The sequence below is a fragment of the Diadema antillarum genome, unplaced genomic scaffold, assembly GCF_040938485.1.
Source record: "Diadema antillarum isolate AM-2024a unplaced genomic scaffold, OU_Dant_1.0 seq00000769_RagTag, whole genome shotgun sequence".
NCBI classification, from domain to species: domain Eukaryota; kingdom Metazoa; phylum Echinodermata; class Echinoidea; order Diadematoida; family Diadematidae; genus Diadema; species Diadema antillarum.
Window position 1 is genome coordinate 621,118 of NW_027271659.1, and position 21,514 is coordinate 642,631.

At 39.1% G+C, this 21,514-nt stretch overlaps 1 protein-coding gene across 1 annotated transcript; it reads left to right on the top strand.

Moving 5' to 3' along the window:
* Window positions 1–1,181: 1,181 nt before the first annotated feature.
* LOC139738834 (selenocysteine lyase-like) lies at window positions 1,182–19,347 on the top strand. The gene is made up of 12 exons (XM_071649469.1): window positions 1,182–1,291; window positions 1,986–2,095; window positions 2,647–2,747; window positions 7,673–7,844; window positions 8,681–8,811; window positions 11,219–11,374; window positions 11,970–12,076; window positions 13,299–13,335; window positions 15,202–15,285; window positions 15,999–16,098; window positions 18,222–18,297; window positions 19,185–19,347. The coding sequence occupies exons 1-12, from the start codon at window positions 1,266–1,268 to the stop codon at window positions 19,345–19,347; spliced, it is 1,263 nt and encodes a 420-aa protein (XP_071505570.1). The 5' UTR covers window positions 1,182–1,265.
* The last annotated feature ends 2,167 nt before the right edge of the window (window positions 19,348–21,514 follow it).

Consider the following 21,514-nt stretch of genomic DNA (forward strand, 5'->3'; position numbering starts at 1 on the left):
TTCTCTTGTTGAGGCAAAATTTTATATGGACACCTTAAAAAAAAAAAAATAGAAAAGCACTCTGAGAGCGCAGACCTCCGTCAAGCAGCTACTTTCCACCGATGATCTTGCTCTTCCACAGAGATCAAACACTGAAAAATCGCCTGATTTCCCAATATACACATGTAGAAGCCTTTGTTACGTCTTAAACCCTCAGCAGCGCGGCGCTCCTCGCCCCAGCAGAAACTAGAGCACACACTTTAGTACGCGAATGAAAACCTCAGAAATGCGCAGCTTGAACTTCCAAGTTCATTATTGACCCTATCTGGTAAAATATCGAAAATCCTTCATAAAATCCATAAAAATTTCCAGATCACTACCAAAATTCAATCATCTGTTCCTTGTGTCATTGTAATCTTAACCTTTCCTGCGAGTTTCATCTAAATCCGTGCAAAACTTTTTGAGTTATTTTGCACACGGGCAAACAAACAAACAAACAAACAAACCAAAAAACCAACCCAACAAACTAACGGAACAAAAACATAACCTCCTCCCTTGGCGGAGGTAAAACACAGATCAGATGCACTTAATTTCAATTTGTGGACATCTGTGCAATTTATAGCAATGCCAATGCCACCTAGAATTTAATTTGTCTTTTTTCATTCCCACATCATCTCTCAGGACTCAGGGTCTATAGTATTACTGTACTGACATTTTATACTTCACTGCACTGCTATTATAGTGCTAACCTGCTGGAATGACGGTATGCACTCATGAAATTAGCGCAGCTATGTACGTGATCGACGATCAACGGCGCGGCAAACGCCTGGGCTGTACAAGGGCTGGTGCGATCTACCGAACCGTCGGCGTCGCAGTTGACTCGAGATAACGAGATCGAGTAAAATGCCGTGAATCATGAATGTTGAATTCTCACTAATGGGTAAATCTTCACAGCTGGTGAAGCTATGACTTTTTTTATGTAGCAGCACAAAACTTTGACCATAAGTTATTGCAGCGCTGTCAAATAGGATAATATTCCCGTCAATTTTATACTCACCTACTCGATCATGTGACTGGCTGGCACTGGTACACAGTTCTGCTGGATTTGTGGTCATGTGACAGCTCTACATATTATCAGGTGATCGCGAGTCCCCACTGATTGTTGCACGCAGCGCAGCTCTCGTGGCTCTCATAAAACTCGGGGGTTCAGCGGCATCTTGATCAGCTCAGCCGGTCTCGCGGGATCTCTTATCGTTTACGTTGTCCATCGCTTTTACATCGCGGATATGGCTAGTGATTCAACGAAGTCAAAGTAAGTGTCAGAACTCAGAATTTAATATTTTGATAATTAACATAAACAGAAAACCACAGTCAATCAATCATGTCATGTCATCATCTTGAACCAGGCTTGAACCTTGAAGATATAATCCCGATGGGCGATGGCAGCTTGTCCATAAAACTGGGATGGGTGTGCGACAGTAGGTGACAGTGTAAGAAGAGTAGGTGACAGTGAAAAAGTTGTATGTACAATAAAATGGTGACTGTGCAAGTAAAATCCAGGGCTGGGTCTCCGAGATCATGGAACGAGATAAGAACAATTTTATGCACAACAGCGATCGGATGACTATAATTAAAAGCATTCGAACGTAGGACCTAAACTAACTAGACCTACGTCTATGCCAAATTAATTATGATATAGAACCCTAATAAAGTTGAATGTGGCGTCTTCATGCGAATCATGATCTTACACTTTTTGTTGACAACTTGACACCTGCTGATATGACACTAAATGTAAATTGAAAGACAACAACAAATTTGTTTCATCAGTTGGTGCATGGTGTCTATGACTATGAATGTTACATAACATAGACCACAGTACAACTGTTTCTTTACAAGTGAATTTTTTTCAATCCAAGCTTTTCCTTTGATTATAGACTATAGACCGACTGTTTGCTGTGCATATTCATTCTGAAGAGCTTGTGCAATGGACATTATTGTCTCAACAGGGTGTACCTGGATTACAATGCCACGACGCCCTTGGAGCCTGCTGTGGTAGAAGCTGTGACCAATGCACTGACTGAAGCCTGGGGGAACCCCAGCAGCTCTTATCCACAAGGTAATTGGGACCCATGGAAACAGGAGAGAAATTGAATGAGACTGGAGAATATCTGTGCAAGCGGAGCAGTGAAACAACAACAAAACAAGGAGCCAGATTATCACAACTTTGATTCAGATCTGACAAATGCCAGGCAGTAAAGACTCATGTTTTTTCAATCATTTATCTTGATAAATCACTGCACTATACACAACGTTTAGCAAAACTGGGATGATTCTTAACCCATTGAGGACGGGCTGATTTTGCTACTACACATATTTCCCATAGACCCCTGCCCGACTATACTCGGGACTCGTCCTCAACGGGTTAATCTAGAGTAGAAGACTAGAACAGTGCCCAATCCAATGAGAAATAAATGAGACCCAAAAAAAAAAAAAATGCTGTGTTCAATATTTGTCCAGATTTGATTGGCATCAGTCATAATGTATAGCCATCAGGTCTTACATTGTGAAATGTAGGGAAAAAAAAGGACTTGTGCTACTTAATGAATCATTGTATTATATGGCCAGAATTTAGTATTGCATGAATGTTGTCTATTCTTTGCCTCAAAGGTCAGCTTGCCAAGCAGGTCATCAACAAGGCCAGAGCACAGGTGGCAGGCATGATAGGGGCATCCCCCGGTGACATCATCTTCACATCTGGAGGCACAGAGGTAATGCTAAGAGAGTTTTCTTACAGGTGGAGGTGCAGGTCTAAAAAACTATTTTTTTGTGTCCTTAAACCTTTGTGTGCTTTTAGTGTCGATAGGCAAAGAAAAAGCTATATAGTCTGGGTGCCAAAGCCATTTTTTGGGCCTAACCTTGTTTTACCGTCCACCCAATGTTTTTTGATGGTTTTGCCCTATTTCGAGGGTGCTGAATCCGAATCTGGATGATGCAACTCTTGCATCCTTGAGGGTTTTGAGATATTCAAGATGGCCGCCAAAATGGCCGCCAAAACCTGAAATTCCCATGTATTTCCTTCTAAATGGTGAGAAATTGAGAACAATTGATGGTTTTACCCTATTTCGAGGGTGCTGAATCCGAATCTGGATGATGCAAGTCTTGCATCCTTGAGGATTTTGAGATATTCGAGATGGCCGCCAAAATGGCTGCCGAAATGACCGCCAATTAAAACCAGAAATTCCAATGTATTTCCTTCTAAATGGTGATAAATTGAAAACAATTGATGATTTTACTCTATTTCGAGGGTTCTGAATCCAAATCTGGATGATGGAACTTTTGTATCCTTGAGGATTTTGAGATATTCAAGATGGCCGCCAAAATGGCTGCCCAAACCAGAAATTCCTATGTATTCCTTTCTAAATGGTTAGAAATTGAGAACAATTGATGGTTTTACCCTATTTTGAGGGGGCTGAATCCAAGTCTGGGTGATGCAATAGTTGCATCCTTGAGGATTTTGAGATATTCAAGATGGCCGCCGAAATGACCGCCAATTAAAACCAGAAATTCCTATGTATTTCCTTCTAAATGGCAAGAAATTGAAAACAATTGATGGTTTTACCCTGTTTGGAGGGTGCTGAATCTGAATCTGCATCTCCTGCATCCTTGAGGATTTTGAGATATTCAAGATGGCCGCCAAAATGGAAATTCCTACGTATTTCATTCTCAATGGTTCAAAATTGAGAACAATTGATGGTTCTATCCTATTCCGATTTCAAAATGGCCGTCAAATCCAGAAATTTGAACGTATGTCAATTTTAATGTCTCGCAATTGAGAACAACTTTATTGATGATTCTACCCTATTTCGATCACTGTGCTGAATGCGAATCTGGACGATACCACCCTTACATCATTGAGAGTTTGGAGATATTCAAGATAGCCGCCAAAATACTCGCCAGAATGGTGAGAAATTGATAACAATCGATGGTTTTACCCTATTTCAAGTTTTCGTCAATGGCAAAATCTAAACCAAACTATATTCTGCTGATAAACGAACGCATATTGTACATCCCAGTTTGAACTTGCTGTACAGTGAAACCAGCTTTACCGGATATCTTGGAGTTTGTAAGATACAGCTGTGCCAGGAATGAATCCTGCAAGACTACAGATGCGGTTGAATATTTGAAAGATTACACTGTTTCATCTACATATATCATGGATATGTTTTGAACACTAACAATCAGTGGACATGACATACCCATCTCCATCATATTGTGATAGTGATGTAGAGAAGTTTACTGAGATTCCCAACATTACCTGTTTTAATCCATGAACAGTTTTAATCGTTTCATCCATGAACACTCACAATGGTTAATTGGTTTATATTGGTGGTTCTTGATGACATTGTTGAAGACAAGAGTTGGACATTTTTATTGTTCCGCTTCAAATTTTTCTTCAATATGATATAATATCATATATATATATATATATGTATATATATGGGGTGACAAACCTCGTATCTACAAAATGTCACATGTTCAGGAGAGAAAAACAAAAACAAAAACAAAAACAAGAAGCAAACAAACATGGCAGCCAAAGCACTATAACAAATGAGAGGACCCTTCCTTTGACATGCCATGGTAGCTTCATTTTTGGGGTAAGACAGCTAAGGTTTCGACAGGACATCATTAAGTGATTATCTGACTGTTTATTCAAAAAAGTCATTTTCACTAAAATTTCAGATACAGGGTCTTGTCGCCCAAGCGACGATATCATATACACACGAGGGGATGGAAAAATCACAGGTAACGCGCAGTAAAAAAACCAAACAAACGACAAAATGTAAGGTAATAGTTGATAGTCCAGTACTTACGAATATCATAATCACGCAGAGTGCTTTTGAAATTACCCTTATATTGATATCTACTATAGTGGTCATGGATGCAACCATTTCTAGTGACGTAATCAGAATATGCCACAAGTTTCATAAGAGTACGCGGTGAATGAGACTAATAAGAATACAAGACAAATTTCAACACCAAACACCAGCAGGCCATAACTTAATATTACTCGTATAGCCAATAAGGATTAACTTCACATCAGTCTGCGGAGCCCTTATTGGCTACCACAGGCATTACCAGGGCTGCCAACACTGGAAACTAGTTGAGAGTGAGACTCCCATAGGCCAATGCTATAATTTAGGAGTCAATATGAGTGAGATCAATAGAAATGCATGCAAATGAAATAAAGTTTTAGAGTGAGAAAGGACCAAAATGCGTGAGTCTCACGCTCAATGCGTGAGAGTTGGCAGCCCTGATTACTTTATAACAATTGTGCATGAAAACAAATTCAGTCTTATCTTTGTGTTTGTACGTTTCAGTATGATGTCAATATCATTACTCTTTCCATTACGTGTTAAAGTTCCGTTTGAGACATATCGGAATATCTCAGTATATTACAATACCATTGTGACAGTCATTTTGGATGCCATTAATCGTTGGCTGATTTGACAAACTTGCTCAACCGAGTTGAATTCAAGAATACGGATTATTGCTTTTAATCCCTCGCTTCACGTTATAGCACAATATTTCACAATCTATAAGAAAATATCAAGGAATTTCCGTTTATACAGGACATTTGTAAATATCTCAAAACCTTCAGCACCCTCGAAATGGGGTGAGATCATCAATTTATTTTCAGATTTTCACCATTTAGAAAAAAAAAATAATATTAACATTGGAATTTCAATTTCTGCCAATTACTTTGGCGGTCATCTTGGACATCTGAAAACCCTAGGGAATGCAAAAATGGCAACAACAAAATGTTGAGGGTGCTGAATAGGGTCTCAAAAATGTCAATATTGACAGTTATTTTGGCGGTCATCTTGGAATTCTCAGAACCCCCAAAACACAAGAGTTGCATCCACCAAGTTCGGATTCAGCACATTCAAAATAGGGTAAAACCATCAATTGTTTTCAATTTTACACCATTTAGAACGAATTAGGGGGCCTACATGGGAATTTCCGTTTTTGAAAGCCATTTGGGGGCCATTTTGGCGGCCATCTTTATCATCTCAAAACCATCAAGGATGCAAGAGCTGTATCCTGCAGCTTCAAATTCAGCAAACTCAAAATAGGGTAAGACCATCAATTTGTTTTCAATTTTACACCATTTAGAAGGAAAAAGGGGTCTACATGTGAGTTTACATTTTAGGCGGCCATTTTGGTGGCCATCTTTATTATCTCAAAACCCTTAAGGATACAAGAGTTTTATCAAGATTCTGATCCAGCACTCTCGAACTAGGGTAAAGGGGCCATCAACAGCTTTTCAATTTCTCACCATTTAGAAGGAAATACAGGGGAATTTCCGGTTTTGGTGGCCATTTTGGCGGCCATCTTGAATATCTCAGAACCCTTAATGATGCAAGAGTTGCATCATCCTGATTCGGATTCACCACCGTCGAAATAGCTTCGAACTATCTATTGTTTTTAATTACTCACTATTAAGAAGGAAATATCTAGGAATTTCCTGTTTTGGCGGCCATTTTGGCGGCCATCTTGAATATCTCAAAATCCTCAAGGATGCAAGAGTCGCATCAGCCAGATTCGGATTCAGCACCCTCGAAATAGCTTAGAACCATCAATTGTTTTGAACTTCTCATCATTTAGAAGGAAATACATGGGAATTTCCGGGTTTTGGCGGCTATTTTGGCGGCCATCTTGAATATCTCAAAATCCTCAAGGATGCAAGAGTCGCATCAGCTAGATTCGGATTCAGCACCCTCGAAATAGCTTAGAACCATCAATTGTTTTCAATTTCTCACCATTTAGAAGGAAATACATGGGAATTTCTGGTTTGGGCGGCCATTTTGACGGCCACCTTGAATATCTCAAAACCCTCAAGGATGCAAGAGTTGCATCATGCAGATTCGGATTCAGCACCCCCAAAATAGGGTAAAACCATCAAAAAACATTGGGTGGACGGTAAAACAAGGTTCAGCCTTTGGCACCCAGACTAATATGGCTGTACACACTGTCCAAAGTCCTTGAAAAAGAAAGGGTTAAAGTGAAAGTCCACTCTTTGTTTGAGTTGATATCGAAGTGGATTGAATGAAACAATATGAAATATGAAAATGTTCTCTTTTTTTGATATATCAGTAAGATTGATTCCCTCCATTGAAATTATGTTAGTTTGGCTCCTGTGGTTGGTAAAGTTGTGACAGTTTTACGGCGGGTATGAAAGAGTACAGCACATACTTTTCAATCACGTCATAACGTTGTAATCCATTTCAGTGTTATGTAAGTCATCCTTTTACTGATGTGAACCATGTTTAATTCCTCTTTTTTTTTGGGGGGGGGGGGGTTGCGATACATGTGGCAAATTGAGATTATTACTAAAGTTAGTAAAGAATGAGAAGGAAAAAGAATGTTAAAGTATCACTTGCTTTCACAAGATAATAAAGTCGCAACCACACTAACCATATGCAAATTAGATGAGGTAATGATATAGATCTTGGCCCCCACAACCAAATAATCTTCATGATACAGTATGATCACTCTGGGTTTAATCACAAACTCTCTATTACTTTTATTGAGTATAAAGTGTAGCACAGTATAATTTCTTCAAAGAGAAACAGTCGTTATGGTTTTATATTGTTTTGTTTGCATGCGTTTTTGTGTGTTTTTTCCACTTCAGGCAAACAATCTTGTAATACACACAGCTATCACACATTTCAAGACCTGTCACCATGGCGACGGAAATGCCAATGGAGATGCAGGGCGCCCTCACAAGCCCCACATCATCACAACCAACCTGGAGCATGATTCTATCAAGCTTCCACTGGAACATCTCATCAAAGAAGGAATTGGTGAGTAAAGTCTGACTTGATAGCTTGCAATTAGATGGATTTATCTTGTATATCCTATAGATATTGAAATGATTTAACCAGTTGAGGATGGACTGAATTTGCTACAACACGTATTTCCCATAGACCCTTGCCTGAGTATACAGGAGACTTGTCCTCAACGGGTTAATGTGTTTTTTTTAGTTTTTCATGTAGCTTTTATCTATCTCTTCAGGAATACCCCTATCTTCCACACCCCTGTCTGTCTTACTTCAGGTTTAATAGCAAAGACTTTCAATATTATGTACTTATTGATCGATAGATAGATAGATAGATAGATAGATAGATAGATATATAGATAGATCAATAGATTGAGAGAAAGATAGATAGATAGATAGATAGATACAATTGTAGATAGATAGATAGATAGATAGATAGTTAGATAGATAGATAGATAAATATGTACAGAATAAGAATTAAGCTGAATTTGATTGCACTGAAGAAGTAAAATGTATTTTGCTGTTTCTTCACCAATACCTTGATTGTCAGAGACATGTGTAATATGATAATCAATTTATGTTATCAATGCTGCACTGTACTGTCTACTCATTTGTCCTGACATTTCTGATGATAAATCATTATTTTCCACCATCATAACATTTAACTAACAAATCACATTGAAGGATAAATTGCAATGTATCATTGTATACTTGTCTATCACCATCTGCCTTTCACATATATTTTCATTGTCAGTTCTAAGGCACTCCAATGTGATTGCAAAGGAAAGTAGATGAAGAAGATGATTAAGTGAAGGAATTGAGATTAGTTTGTTTTAATGTCTCTTTCTTTTTTTCCACCAGCTGATGTCACCTTTGTGCAGGCGTCCACCAAGACCGGTAGAGTAGAGGTGGAGGCAGTCATGGATGCCATCAGACCAGCCACTTGTCTCATCACCATCATGCATGCCAACAATGAGATTGGAGTGATACAGGTATGTTAAGTAGCTTGAGAATTTTTAACTGTCTTACAGTAGGAAGGAGAAATCTTAAAACCAAGAGATGAAAAGTATAATAGCGAAGAGAATCAACCAAGTATTGACAGTAATTTGTGACAAACACTTAGTTGTCATAATGAGAGCATATCAGGAGAAGCTGTTTATGGTTGGATATGAAAACATTGCTTACATAACTTCCTACACTTCCCAGATTGGTAAGGATCATTGATCATTTAAGAAAATGTTCACAATTTCTTAAACCGTTCAGAACGAGTCCCGAGCATACTCGGGCAGGTGTCTGTGGGAAATGCGTGTTGTAGCAAAATCAAACCGTCCTCAATGGGTTAATGAGAGAGCTGGCTATCAGCTATAGCCTCCTAATATGGATATGGATATGTGGGACTCAATTAGTGTCTGCACAAGAGAACCACAACTGGCAACATATCACAGAACCCCTCCTCAGGAAATTGAAATGCGGGGAAAGTGTATACAACACTGAATTCATATAATATGCAGTATAAAATGGGATACAGTGCACTCCCGTTACAACGAAATGTTCGTTATAGCAAACCATATTTCATTTCCGAACTAACGGACATTTAGGTGTATCAGAATCTGTGTGTTTTTGTAATAAGAAGCTTCGGAACAATAACACGAACCTTATTCAATTTCAGATTATTGTATTACAATAACGCAAGTTCCCTCGAAAAACTGTGCGTGACACACGGAGCGAACACACAGTAATTGAAGCGTTCGCCCATGATGCAGAGACGCTAAAAATGCTTGTTCCGCTACGTATTTACGAAAGCGGTCCGCATTTCGTTATAACGGAGCACATTTCTTTTGTTTTTCTTTATTGATGGTGCTCGGAAACGACTTCGTTATAATGGAAATTTCGTTATTACCCTGTTCGTTATAAGCAAATTTTTTACCATAGACTTTAATGGCAATAATTTTGGGACCAGAAGTTTTATTTCGTTATAACGAAATTTCGTTATAACGAAATAAAACTTCTGGTCCCAAAATTATTGCCATTAAAGTCTATGGTAAAAAATTTGCTTATAACGAACACGGTAATAACGAAATTTCCATTATAACGAAGTCGTTTCCGAGCACCATCAATAAAGAAAAACAAAAGAAATGTGCTCCGTTATAACGAAATGCGGACCGCTTTCTTAAATACGTAGCGGAACAAGCATTTTTAGCGTCTCTGCATCATGGGCGAACGCTTCAATTACTGTGTGTTCGCTCCGTGTGTCACGCACAGTTTTTCGAGGGAACTTGCGTTATTGTAATACAATAATCTGAAATTGAATAAGGTTCGTGTTATTGTTCCGAAGGTTCTTATTACAAAAACACACAGATTCTGATACACCTAAATGTCCGTTAGTTCGGAAATGAAATATGGTTTGCTATAACGAACATTTTGGCATTATTCCAAAGGTTCGTTAAACCGAAAATGATATGAATTCCAAACGTTCGTTAATCAGAATGTTAAAAAGATAGTTTCGTTAATCCAACAGTGAAAAAGATGACTCCACTAACAAAACTTAGGAATTGCAAACCTTATAATCGTCTTTAAGATGTAACCGAACCTTCGAAATAATTGACCTTTCTCAGTTTTGTGATTAACAGACCTTTTTCGGAATAACGAACCTTATTTCATTTTCAAATTAAAAACCTTTGGAACAACGAACCTTGGGAATAGTGAACCTTTCTCATTTTATGATTTACAAACCTTCGGAATGACGAACCTCATTTCATTTTCCGATCAACGAACCTTCGGAAAACGAACAATAATAATATCTAAATTATGAACTTTCGGAATAACGAATCTTCGGAAGAGCGAAGCTTCAAATGAACAAACCTTCGGAATCCCGGGAATGGCGAAACTTTGCAATAAGGAACCTTCGGAGTAACGAACTTTTGTAAGAAACTAACATTTTTGCATAGCGAATCGTAACCAAATCCTTAACCGTCATTTTCTATACATGTGTGACAATACAAACAACTTTATAATTATGCTCTCTTTTAAATGAAATATTCAATGAAATCAAAAAGGTAACATCCCATTTCACATAGCTTTCTTGTGTATGATGAGTATTCAACAAACAGTATATGAAGTATATATGCGTGGTTTCCTTTTTTCGTTTTTATTGTATTTGTTCGGTTATAACGAAATTTCGTTATAACGAAAGAAAACTGCCGTTCCCGAGCATTTCGTTAGAACGGGAGTGCACTGTATAATCAAAATGAGGCATGCGCTGAAACACTGTGGGAAACCAACATGTGCATAATTCTGTGTTGATGAGTAGGACTGTATGAACACAGGGATGTCAAATAGGTCGATCAACAAGACCATTTTTATTCTGATATTCCTTTGTTTTGTTTTGGTTTTTTCCAGCCAGTGACGGAGATATTTGAGCGTGTGAGAGAAGAGCAGAAAAGCCACAGAGGGCGGAAGATTCTCTTGCACACAGATGCTGCCCAGACAATCGGCAAGATTGAAGTCAATGTTTCCGATCTGAATGTAGACTACCTGACAATTGTTGGTCACAAGGTATGCATCTAGAGGGTCACTTATTATTCTATCATCATTTAATGATACATGCTGCTGTACACTTGTAGCTGTTATCGCAATGATGGTGATGATGATCACTTTTATGTCGATCATTAGTATTGATATTGTAGTCATTTGTCGTTTTTATTTCATTCGTTGAATCTATATCAATTTTTTATCATCATTCGTGACTTTGATGGTGGTCACAGTGTTTAGTATCAATTAATGCAGTTTATGATAATTAACCTGCCACTAATGAATTAATGAGTTATTTTCTTTGTTTGATTTCTTGATGTGTTGAGAACTTTAATCCATGTTGTAGCTACTTAATGAAATCTGTTTATTAAATGTCCATAAAAGTCCACCAATAAACAAGATTTTCAGGGAAGGGTATGCATAATCATATGGCATAAGTATTTAGATTTTTGCATATTGCTTTATATAACACCTTTGTTCCCTTCTTACCATCAAAAGTTGAGAAAAATAAATGCAGTGAGTGGAAAAATGTACATTTCAGATATGTGTATAGGTTGGTTATCTTTGAAATGGTCAGCAGTTACAATTTTATTGGATGCTTTCATTTGTGTTATTTCAGTTCTATGGTCCGAGGATTGGAGCCCTGTATGTGAAAGGGGGTGGAGCAGACCCACCCATCTACCCCATGCTCTTTGGAGGGGGTCAGGAGAGAAATCTTAGGCCCGGGTGAGTGGCAAGCAAAGACCCACATGTACCACCATCAGGGGCAGTGCCAGGAATTCTAAGGTGGGGGGGGGGGGGGGGGGGGAAGCACAAAAAAAAAAATTCTGGTGCCACTTCCAGGTTTCTTTAATTTTTTCTTTTTATTTCTTTTGTTTTAACAAAAAATAGATAAGGGGGGGCACGCGCCCTGTGCACCCCTTCCCCCTTGATCTGCCACGTACTGACCATAGATTTAGAAGACTCAGAGGCACCATGGTTTTAACGTTACAGAACAATTCATCAGATAAGTTGCATACTGAGATATCAAACAAAAGTAAGAGATTAGTTACCGTCATGTGGGCTAAGAAGGAATTTCCTCATCTCTCAGACAGGAAGTGGAAGACCAAGAAGAGCAAATTGACTGTCCAAGCAAAAAGGTTTATCACTGCTTTTGTTAAGAATGAATGGTGGCAAGGGGTACCACAAAGCTGCCAAGGCCTGAGTAAATTTAATTGGTTAACTATCTGCTAGAGTAACTTTTTCAACAATACTGTATTCTCTGCTGTTTGTAGTACAAACAAATTTGTTATAAAGTTTTTTTCTTTTTTTCTAAAGATATGGAAGACATAGAAACGTTTGTCAGGGTGTTTTTTTTTTTTTTGCCAATTCTTTTTTTGCCAATTTGTAGCCATATTTATGTGTTAGGCTTAATGCTGTGGAGATACATATTCCTATGTGCCTATCTTTAGATTGGTCTACATTATATAGATGATGACTGAAGGGGGAGGGAACATTTGGTACATGTTCCCGACAACAAAAGTCATCATCTGTTATATTATAATGGGTTAGTCAAATACGTCAGATCAAATACGTCAACGTCAACCACCAGCACAACGCACTCGATCGCTCGCTCGCGCAGAGCCAAATTCACTGTGCACGCGCGGTCCAAGGCCTTCTGTCATTTGTTACGTGAAAATGTTTTCCCATGGGAGAACATTATACAAGAATGTTCGCCCATGGGCGAACATAAGGAATGTGCCTCCATCATGTGACTGTGTTTAGCCAATCACTAACCGGTATTTGACTAACCCATTTGATATTTGGTTTTATCTTGCTACCAGCTAGCTCCAAGGTCCTCTGTGGTGGTATTGATTTAATATAATGATATGATAGGAGTTCATTGATTGTATACCCGGTATATCTTCTCTTTATTTTCCTCTATCATACATTTTTTTATCAATTGCAGGACAGAGAATACTGGAATGATTGCAGGCTTAGGAAAGGTAAGAAGCTGCGATAAAGTGGACACCTTTGATGTTTCTTCAAGGCTTCAGGCCCACTGGACTCAATTTTGCCCTGTATGGCATGAAAATATTCATGTATATGACATCATATCTTTGATACTTGACATAGTTGTGGATAGACTGATATACATCATTATATTCCACATACTGAGAATCTTGCTATAGGATTGATCAAGAGCTGATCACGTGATAGAGCATAGTTTTGCCCATCACATCACCTGAGAAGAACTAGGTCACTTGATAGTACACAGTGCAACGCACTTTCCCTTCAGTGTCGCGCGATGCGCGCAGCAAATTCATTGTTTTGTCATCTATAAAGGCAGCTGTTTGTTTTGCTGATCTCTGGCAGTCCATGCAGTCTTAACGCGAGATGAGTACGCGCGAAATAAAAGTTCGTTGCACTGTGGACTATCATTTAACTAGGTCACTTGATAGTACACAGTGCAACGCACTTTCACTTCAGTGCCGAGCGGTGTGCGTAGCAAATTCATTGTTTTGTCATCTATGCGCACACGTAGCCTAGGCCCTAAGGATACCTAAAGACAGCTAAAACTGTTTCAGATGTGGAATAAAATGGGAATTTCTAGGACCCTTGATGTGGAATATAAAGCAAATAATCAACTTTTAGTTTCAGGCAATGAGACAAACTATCACTTCCTCAGCGATCTGAATGTGTACGCTATCTTTCCTCAGCTGCGCTTCGGAAAGATAGCTACATCCAGATCGCCTCGGAAGTGATAGTTTGTCCCATCACCTTCACCAACATTGATTATTTGCTTACTATTAGAATATTTGCATTTGATTGTGAGAAAGCTTGACTACATCACAGAAAAGAAAGTACACCAGAACTGTTTGGCATGACTCTACTGCAGTTGCATACCACAATACAAATATTATATTACTTAGACTAGACAAAGATAAATAAAGTGTGCTTGTTTGTATCTGAGGTTGTGCTATTTATACAGACAGTAATTATACAGTGTGTAATAGGAAGTAATTGTAGCATGTAGTCTTATGACAAAAAACAAAAATATAAAAATTACTCTTACGATCAAACCTCAGATACAGTATAGTTGAGTCATGGCAAAGAAAATTGTCAGTTTATGTCTTATATAATTCATTCAAGCATCTGAGCTATTTTGCTCTATTTCCCATTGCCAGTAAGTACATCACACATAGAATTCATGCCCCAATCTTGATGCAGGCAAGTTTACTGTCGATATGAGATATTAATCTGTAGAGTCTGTACAGGGGAAAGTACTGTTGTTGTTATTGTTTCATTTCCATCAGAGAAGATGGCTGGATGGCCCATATTCAGCTGCAATAGCTGGTCTTCCATGGGGTCCAGTTGGATGTGAGGCGGGGCCACTTCACCGGGTGAAACGCCCTGCTCTGTGCGATGAATAAGTGAAGCAGGATCTTTAATGTGCATGAGTTGTCACTCTCTCACACATTGAACCTCCATTGTATGTCCTGTCCAATGGATAGAGTGTTTTGCCTCTTACTAGAGGCGACAGAATGATTATACACAACATTGCTCAGATAAACGTATGAATTGAACCCGGGTCCTTTGGATCGTGAGGCAGACGTGCTACCAACTGAGCCAACTCACCGCCCTGTGTGTGTATATATATATCTAGTCTTTGAAAAATTTTGATATTTCTAAAATGTCCACAATAGCCCTTTGTACCCCATTCTTAGTGTGGCGGACATCACAAAGGTCATGGAGCTTCCTGATATTAGTATCATTATAATGCTTTATTGGTTATCATAGTCACTTGCAAAGACCAGTGTTCCAAGCAAGCTCAGAATCTTATGTGGAATTTCTGCTTCTTTTTCTCACAGGCGGCAGAGCTTGTCACAGAAAATATTGGCAAATATGAGTCTGGAATGAGAGCAGTACGAGACTATCTTGAGAAATCACTCTTGGTGAGAATAATTTACACTTTGAGCACTGTACTAGTCTATGACAAGTTTTTATCCAGTGATCAATTTCATATCACATTCAATGAATGGTAATATCATTCACATACATAGTACGTATAGGAGTATTAATATACATATATTTCAAGAGAATACATGACCTTGAAAAAAACAACAAACAAATCAGAGTATGTTGCACAATTAGAAGGTTGGTTTTGTAGCCCTCAAGTGGAAAGGAAATCAGGCTCCTCTAGGATAACAAGTCCTGGGATATCATGGTAACTAAAACTGGCAGCAGGTTATTTAATGCTGCATCCATGTTCTTGTGGGATTCATTGGTTTGTCAATTAGATTTGTATTTAGATTCACAATTTGAATTCAAAAGATGTTGGTATGCATACGTGTACATGCTTATGTTCCTGTGTAAAGGTAGAAGTTGAATGATTATTTTATTTCACATCTAATGTGTATAGAGCTTCTCTTGTCTCTATGTAAAACATTCAAGTTCTGTTGTGCTGTTTAAAAAGGAAGGTGCACGGTAAGGATTTTCAGCCATTGATGATATTTTGACCCTTTTTGTCAGCAGATTTTTGGCGATTATTTATCATTATGAAGTTGTAGTATTCTTTGTAAAAAATGTTCATGATATTTACCAAGACATGAGCAATATCATGTACATAACAAACAAAAAATTGTGTCTTATTTTCTGTCCCCAGTAGTCTGCCTTTGGTGATACGATTCACATCAATGGGAAGTTTGAAGGCAGCCAGCGAATTCCAAACACCTGTAACGTGTCTTTCATGGGCAAAAATTGCCAAGGTAATGCTTTCTTGAAAGCATAATATGTCAAATATCAAATTGGTGTAGTTCTTTTGTGTGGTCGAAGTGTACTGTCATATACTGTAAAACCAGAAATGTTCGTGTGCATGAAACCTGTGCGAATTTTGCAAGGAGCCAAGATTCACGAAAGTAAAATGCACAGCAGAGTTCTTGGTGTACACAATGTATTAAATGCAAGGTACATTTTGCGAAAGTTTCGTGCTCTGAAAAAGAACGACGGTTTCCATTCGGGAAAGATTCATGCCACGAATGTTTCTAGTGTTACAATAATGCCATAGTTTTGTATGTGTAGTCACAAAAACATCTTGACTCCTGTTTTTAGGAGAATTCATTTTCAAACAAAATGTGGCAGTGTTATTGTTAATGGCCTAGAGTCACTGTTGACAATCCATAGTGTCCCATAAATCATTAGACCCAGGTATGTAACAGTTTACATTGTTAAAGATCACTGAGGTTTTGTTTAGGTCACAAGAGTGAAGACAAATCCAAACTTCTCAAAGTTGTTTCATGTCCTCGTTGGATAAGCACAAAGCTGCTACTTCTCTCACAATCTAGACTACGTCCAGCTCTATGCTAATCTGCAAGAATTTCTAATGCATTTTTCTGACATGATGTGATGATTATGGCTGAGTCTTTTTAGCTCACCTGAGCCAAAGGCTCAAGTGAGCTATTGCGATCGCCCTTCGTCCGGCGTCCGTCGTGCGTCGTGCGTCGTCCGTCGTCCGTCGTCCGTCGTCCGTCGTCCGTCGTCCGTCGTCCGTCGTCCGTCGTCCGTCGTGCGTCGTGCGTAAACTTTTTACATTTTCATCTTCTTCTTGAAAACCCCAAGACCGATTTTCATCAAACTTGGCAGGTAGCATCCCTAGGGGGTTAGGAACTCAATTTGTTAAAATGGGCACCATGCCCCGCCCAGGGGGCCCCCAGGGGGGCCCAAACCCCCCAAAATTAAGGAATCTGTAAAAATCTTCTTCTCTAGAACCAGAAGTGATAGAGCTAAGTTAATACTATGAGTTAGTACATTGATGACTGTAGTTTCAAGTTTGTTCATGGCAGAATCAGGGGTGCCCCCCTTGGGACCCAGGGGAGGGGGGTGGGGAAGGGTTCTAATGGGGCCTAACTTGTACATTTTCATCTTCTTCTTGAGAACCCCATGACCCATTTTCACCAAACTTGGCAGGTAGCATCCCTAGGGGGTTAGGAACTCAATTTGTTAAAATGGGCACCATGCCCCACCCAGGGGGCCCTCAGGGGGCCCAAGCCCCCCAAAATTAAGGATTCTGCAAAAATCTTCTTCTCTAGAACCAGAAGTGATAGTGCTTAGTTAATACTATGAGTTAGTACATTTATGACTGTAGTTTCAAGTTTGTTCATGGCAGAATCAGGGGTGCCCCCCTTGGGACCCAGGGGAGGGGGTGAGGAGGGGTCCTAATGGGGCCTAAATTGTACATTTTTATCGTCGTCTTGAGAACCCCATGACCCATTTTCACCAAACTTGGCAGGTAGCATCCCTAGGGGGTTAGGATCTCAATTTGTTAAAATGGGCACCATGCCCCACCCAGGGGGCCCCCAGGGGTCCCAAACCCCCCAAATGAAGGAATCTTTATAAATCTTCTCTAGAATCAGAAGTTATAGAGCTGAGATAATACTATGAGTGAGTACATTAATGACTGTAGTTTCAAGTTTGTTCATAGGAGATCCAGGGGTGCCCCTCTTGGGTGGGGGGGGGGGGGGGGGTGGTTGGAAGGGTCCAAATGGGGGCCTGAATTGTACATTTTCATCTTCTTCCTGAAAACCTCATGATGGATTTTTGTCAAACTTGGCACGTAGCATCCCTAGGGGGTCAGGATCTCAATTTATCAAAATGGGCACCATGCCCCACCCAGAGGGCCCCAGGGGGCCCCAATCCCCCCAAATTAAGGAATCTTAAAAAAATTGGGCCTTTATTGTACATTTTCATCTTCTACTTGAGAATGCCTGGTCAAATTTTGGTGGAGCTGTAAATAATTTAGATTAGTGACTGCGTGAAAGGTGAACTTGCGATACTCAGGTGAGCGCTAGACCCGCGGGTCTCTTGTTTTTTTTCTTCTTTTGTCCGAGTGCAGGAAGAAAACTTCTCTCCATGGCAACCAGTCTCCAAGCCAGTGTAGGAGCAGCTTGTCACTCACACAGTGGTGACAGGTTAGTGACTGATGTGATGTATTTCAGTGTTAAAGAGAGGTGTGAAATTGATACCTGACAGAAAGGGGATTTTTATTCTGCCAAAGCCCAGTTGAAAGATGGAGCTTAGGGGAAGGGAGGGGGGGGGGGGGGATTGCTTTAATATGGACCTTTACTTGAACATTGGTTACAATTATGTTTTGGTATGTAATAATGTGCAAGACTGTGATTCACTATTAACACTATAGCTGCTGTTGTCTCTCCCATTGGTTGGTATGATATTGAAAATGGCCGCCATATATATGAAGCGTGGCTATTTCTAATTGCACAAATGACCCTTTCAATATATATTCATTGTATTATTGAGGATTGAGGAACCATACAGTATTCCTGTTCACCGAAAAGATTTGTGTTTGTCAACATGTTCATACACACATACTTGTATGTCACAAAACATCAACAAGCCATGCACAAAAGAAATGTGTTTACACTCTCTGCACGTGATGTGATGCAAGTCCATTATTCAACAGTCTCTTATGAAATTATGATTCAGGTTTATTTGGAATGAAAGTAATACATGTGTATGTCTCTTGTGAAATATTAGTGTGATGTGTCTTTTTATCATTGTTATTTTCTCTCTTTTTTTTTTGGGGGGGGGGGTGTCATTGCGATTTTGTTTTTTCTTTTGTTTTATCTTTTGGGAAAACAACACAGTATCATCAATTATTAGGATAGCAGTAGTTTTATGTTTTATCTTTTGGGAAAACAACACAGTATCATTAATTATTAGGATAGCAGTAGTTAAACATGTGATGAATGGTTTTCTATGATAGATTTGCACACACTGTATTATACGACCAAGAAAGATGTCTTGTAATCTTTACTTTTTCTATTCTCTCTCTTCCTAGGCCATCACACATCTTGCTTGCCATTGGTGTTCCGTATGACATTGCAACCAATGCTCTGAGACTCAGCGTCGGTCGAGGAACGACCTTTGCTGACATCGACAGGGTCGTCAGTGATCTCAAAGATGTCTTGAAGAGTATAGACGCCGAAAATGGGAATTCGTGATCATCATAATCCTCTGATTTAATTCCCCTTGTCAAGATGAAACCCAGTAAAAGTGATTCCTGTATTTATTAAATCAGCTGCTGCTTTTGTAGATGATTATTCAAAAAAAAAATCTATTTTCAATGCTGAAGCATTTTATCTTTTATGAATATGATGGACCAGTTATATCAGTGGTGGTCTATTTTAGTCCCTGGATAGAATAGGAATTGTGATACTGAAATACATGGCAGAACAGAGATACTGAAATATTTAGTGGAAAATAGATGATACATTGGCTCAGCTGTGAGTGCAAAAATGCCAAAATACATGCCATATTACAAAAGGTGCATACTACTATTACAGTCATACAATGACAAAGATTCCCATGTACATAGCCACTGGCAGAGAAGCTGAAGCTCTCTACACGCACAGGGTATTAAGATCCCATGCTGAAAGAAAACATCATTGTGCATGTTCATTCATTTGCAAGGACTGTAAATAATAATGATAATAATTGATATGATTTATATAGCGCCAAATCCACTCTGCAGAGTGCTCTAGGTGCGGAAGGAAGAGAAAGTGAAGGAGATAAAGGACATACAAATATCAAGTACATGTAATGAGTAATCAAATTGAGGCTTTAAACAAGTGAGTTTTTAGACTGCTTTTAAAGGAGTCTGATGAAGAACAAATTTTTACGGCTGAAGGTAAGTTATTCCATAAGGTGGGAGCAGCATGGCCAAAGGCACGTGTACCCCATATTGTAGTGAATCTTGGAATTATCAGAGAACCAGAGTGGGATGAGCGTAGAGATCTAGCAGGGATGTAAAGCGGGACCTTTACAAATTGCCAAACAATTTCCCTCGGAGATTTGCTTCATTTTCTTCATTTTATCATGGTCTCAACTCACAAGTGGGAAATGGGACAAAAGAAAGAAAAAAGGTATATAAGTCCTATCATTGGTAAACATAGATTCTGGAGACTCTAATAGTGCTGAAACCAGATACTGGATGTTTGCGATTAACATAATCAGGCTGTTGTAATAGGTTACAAATATTTTACTGAGTATTATTTTACAAACCCTCGCATGCCACAATAACTTTTTGAAAAGAACTCTGTGGAGTCAATATCAGTAATTGTCCCCGCCGAACAAGTTCGAGCAGGGGACTATGAAACGGGCTCCGTACGTGTGTGTGTCCGTGTGTCCGTCCGTCCGTCCGTCCGTCCGTCCGTGTGTGCGTCCGTGTGTGCGTCCGTGTGTGATCAAAATCTTCAATTTGCTACTTCTCTGTCATTTATGAGCCAATTTTGATTCTGTTTGCTTTATATGATAGCACTACATGGGAGCTTTGAAACTTCTACACAGAATTTCAGTCGTGACCTTTGACCTTGACCTTTGACCTATATTGTACATTTTGCTACAAAATGCTACTCCTTCGCCATTTCTAACCCGATTTCGATTCCGTTTGCTTTATGTGAGGGCATTAGGTGAGGGCTTCAAAACTTCTACACAGAATTTTGACCTTTGACTTCTTTGACCTTTGACCTTGATTTTTGACGTATATTATACATTTTGCTACAAAATGCTACTCCTTCGCCATTTCTAACCCGATTTCGATTCCGTTTGCTTTATGTGAGGGCATTAGGTGAGGGCTTCAAAACTTCTACACAGAATTTTGACCTTTGACTTCTTTGACCTTTGACCTTGATTTTTGACGTATATTGTACATTTTGCTACAAAATGCTACTCCTTCGCCATTTCTAACCCGATTTTGATTCCGTTTGCTTTATATGATGGCACTAGTTGAGGGCTTCAAAACTTCTACACAGAATTTTGACCTTTGACTTCTTTGACCTTTGACCTTGATTTTTGACCTATATTGTGCATTTTGCTACAAAATGCTACTCCTTCGCCATTTCTAACCCGATTTCGATTCTGTTTGCTTTATGTGATAGCACTAGGTGAGTACTTCAAAACTTCTACACAGAATTTTGACCTTTGTCTTCTTTGACCTTTGACCTTAATTTTTTACCTATATTGTACATTGGCTACGAAATGCTACTCCTTCGCCATTTCAAACCCAATTTCGATTCCATTTGCTTTATGTGATGGCACTAGCTGAGGGCTTCAAAACTTCTACACAGAATTTTGACCTTTGACTTCTTTGACCTTTGACCTTGATTTTTT

Coding starts and splice junctions, on each gene's coding strand:
- LOC139738834 (XM_071649469.1), top strand. CDS start 1,266: ATGGCTAGTGATTCAACGAAGTCAAA. Junction 8,812..11,218: donor ATGAGATTGGAGTGATACAG/GTATGTTAAGTA, acceptor GGTTTTTTCCAG/CCAGTGACGGAGATATTTGA. Junction 18,298..19,184: donor CACTCACACAGTGGTGACAG/GTTAGTGACTGA, acceptor CTCTCTTCCTAG/GCCATCACACATCTTGCTTG.